The 2,306-nt window shown below is 36.7% G+C and overlaps 1 protein-coding gene across 1 annotated transcript; it reads right to left on the bottom strand.

Moving 5' to 3' along the window:
• Window positions 1-667: 667 nt before the first annotated feature.
• On the bottom strand, window positions 668-1,592 carry LOC136818553 (uncharacterized). The gene is made up of 3 exons (XM_067074881.1): window positions 1,502-1,592; window positions 996-1,324; window positions 668-752 (listed from the first exon to the last, which is right to left on the bottom strand). The coding sequence occupies exons 1-3, from the start codon at window positions 1,535-1,537 to the stop codon at window positions 677-679; spliced, it is 441 nt and encodes a 146-aa protein (XP_066930982.1). The 5' UTR covers window positions 1,538-1,592; the 3' UTR covers window positions 668-676.
• Between the last annotated feature and the right edge of the window lie 714 nt (window positions 1,593-2,306).

Genomic DNA, 2,306 nt, shown 5'->3' with positions numbered 1-2,306 from the left:
GGAAGTCACCTTTTGGATTGCGAACGAATAAGATTCAAGAAAAAAATAATATCAACTTGCTATTACTGTAATTAAAAACATAGTAGATAAATAGGAAATTTATATGCAAAAACTATTTCAATTTACATTCATTGCTTTCTTGTTGAATAATGTCCGTGTGTTAAAGTATTTACCCCATCATCTAAAATAAATCTTTTTTCGTCAAAAGAGGATAAACACTTCTTCGATTGTTCTAACGTATAAAGCTGATGCTTTATGCTTCTTATGGAGCTGGATAGTCTTGAGACTACACTCCTTTCTACAAGCGTATCTCGATAATCTGAATGTGTAATGTTCTTATCCAGGGTACACTTCTTAACACCTTTTGCTTTTTTGCAGATGTAGTTTCCAAGAATCGCCACATTCTCCGAGATGAAACTTTGAGTTTGGGTGTTTCTCTAAATATATAACATATTAAGTTTTTAAATGAAAATCGTCCCTGGTGGGAAAAATACCCTAAATTCTAACCCCACTGGGAAAGTAGCCTATGATTTATCCCCATTATAAAGTGAATGGAAAAGATTGCACTCCAATTGGGATTCGATAAAAAATTATCATCCCCCCTGATGGAAAAAGTTCCATCGGGGCACTGAGACAGGGATTTAAACTATGAATACTTACAGATCAATGTTTGATACTAGGACACCCTTGATTCGTTGCCTTCCTTTTTGCGCGCTCCATATTTCTTCTCGAAAGCCTTCTCAGTTTGGTATCTAATAGAAGAGATTATTAGGAATAAGATCTTTGTTTTTACAAAGGACAATCAACATTATTACCCGAGTGATATAAACAATACTCTTTGATGTCGGTCAATACTTTAATAATTGCTCTCATAAACTGTTAGTTAGTATATGGTTATGAAAATATTTAATGCATCTGATGGTATTTCAAGCGACCCAAAGTCAAAAATGTCTGTAGAATTTGTGTTCATATCTAACAAAGTTTCAGAGACTCACCTTATCAAGCCTATATCCCTGATTGATTCCTTAGTTCTGCTTGATGTGGCTTTGACGATGGCACGAATAATCGCGAATATCCGCTCCTCACTCTCCGTGTAAAGAGATGAGGGAGAAATAAGTTTGTATACTTCAGCAAGATGTGTCGTCAGTGCATGGTAGTACGTACCATAGAATTTGGTCAGCTTAGGGTTCTTCCCGAAAATTTGGTTGCACGACATCGCATGCCGGTACGTGATGTTGTATGCCCTCAACACGATCCTGGGATTTCGCTTTAAGGCTGGGAGGTAAGCAAGTCGACAGAGCTCCGTCAGCGTGTATAAAAATTCCTGAGGGATGAGAAAAATTATATATAATAACAAGGAAAACAGGGAATCGTTTCACACCTCTCCATCTCTCCATCTCTGTTTAGCCTAGGAATAGGGATACAGTTAATTTTTACACTCTTTCAGTTTCCTAAAATCGGAAATCGAAAGCATAATCTTCTATACCACATAAAGCTATACCTTAATCTCCGGTGGGCAATCTTTGTTTTTCTCCATTTCAGAATAAATATTGAAAGTTGAGAGTCTGAAATCACTTCCAAGGTAGGTGTCCTTTGTGCGGCCTAGTGACAGATTTCCAAAAGGGAAACTTAGTTTTGGTTTTTAAAAAACATTTTGTGAATCCTTTTCAACAGCCTACTTAAATCATCCCTGTATCATTGACACTAGTAAAATGAATGAAAATTCACTAGAGGGACAGTTCTGTTTCAAAGAATTCTTTTAAGTCTTTTCTCATCACTGTTGGGAGTATTTCCCAAACATTTTTGATGTGCCCCTTCATGTCGTGTAGCGGTTCCACAGGGCTTACTTCGTATTTGCTCAGGTTGCTTCTAGATAAGGGGATTTCAGCGTCTAGACTGCACATGGCAGGAACTCTGACCAAGCCATACATGTGATCTTTCAGGATGATCTCCAACTCCTCCTAGTTCCCTTTACCTAAAATTTGAATACATGTTTTTTTATTAGCATATAACAAACGAAAGTGGGGAAAGAGGGAAACAAAATAAACAGATTTTTGGTTTAGTTTACTACAAAGTCTCTTTCATAGGCTCGAGGTAATGCTTTTTATTCATTTTGACATTTCGCAAGTTAGAATACTCTCTGCATATCTTGCAATATATCTGAGTGACCTCATTTTCATAACCAACCATTTTCATAACCAACCATTTTCATAACCAAGACAGTTGAAATTCCAACCTGATACAACTTTACTTCGTGAGACTTTCTTCTTTTCACCAGGCATGGTGAATTGAAATGAAAAACTCTC

Source organism: Clytia hemisphaerica, unplaced genomic scaffold (genome assembly GCF_902728285.1).
Source record: "Clytia hemisphaerica strain Z4C2 unplaced genomic scaffold, Clytia hemisphaerica genome assembly, whole genome shotgun sequence".
Taxonomy (NCBI): Eukaryota; Metazoa; Cnidaria; class Hydrozoa; order Leptothecata; family Clytiidae; genus Clytia; species Clytia hemisphaerica.
The sequence above is the reverse complement of the archived record's forward strand: the minus strand, read 5'-3'. Positions and strand labels throughout refer to the sequence as shown.

What these genes read in the sequence shown, in the direction of transcription:
- LOC136818553 (XM_067074881.1), bottom strand. Translation starts at nt 1,537, where the DNA reads ATGGAGAAAAACAAAGATTGCCCACCGGAGATTAAG. An exon ending in ATTGCCCACCGGAGATTAAG is followed by an intron (nt 1,325 to 1,501) that starts GTATAGCTTTAT and finishes CTCATCCCTCAG; the next exon opens with GAATTTTTATACACGCTGAC. An exon ending in AGGGATATAGGCTTGATAAG is followed by an intron (nt 753 to 995) that starts GTGAGTCTCTGA and finishes CTCTTCTATTAG; the next exon opens with ATACCAAACTGAGAAGGCTT.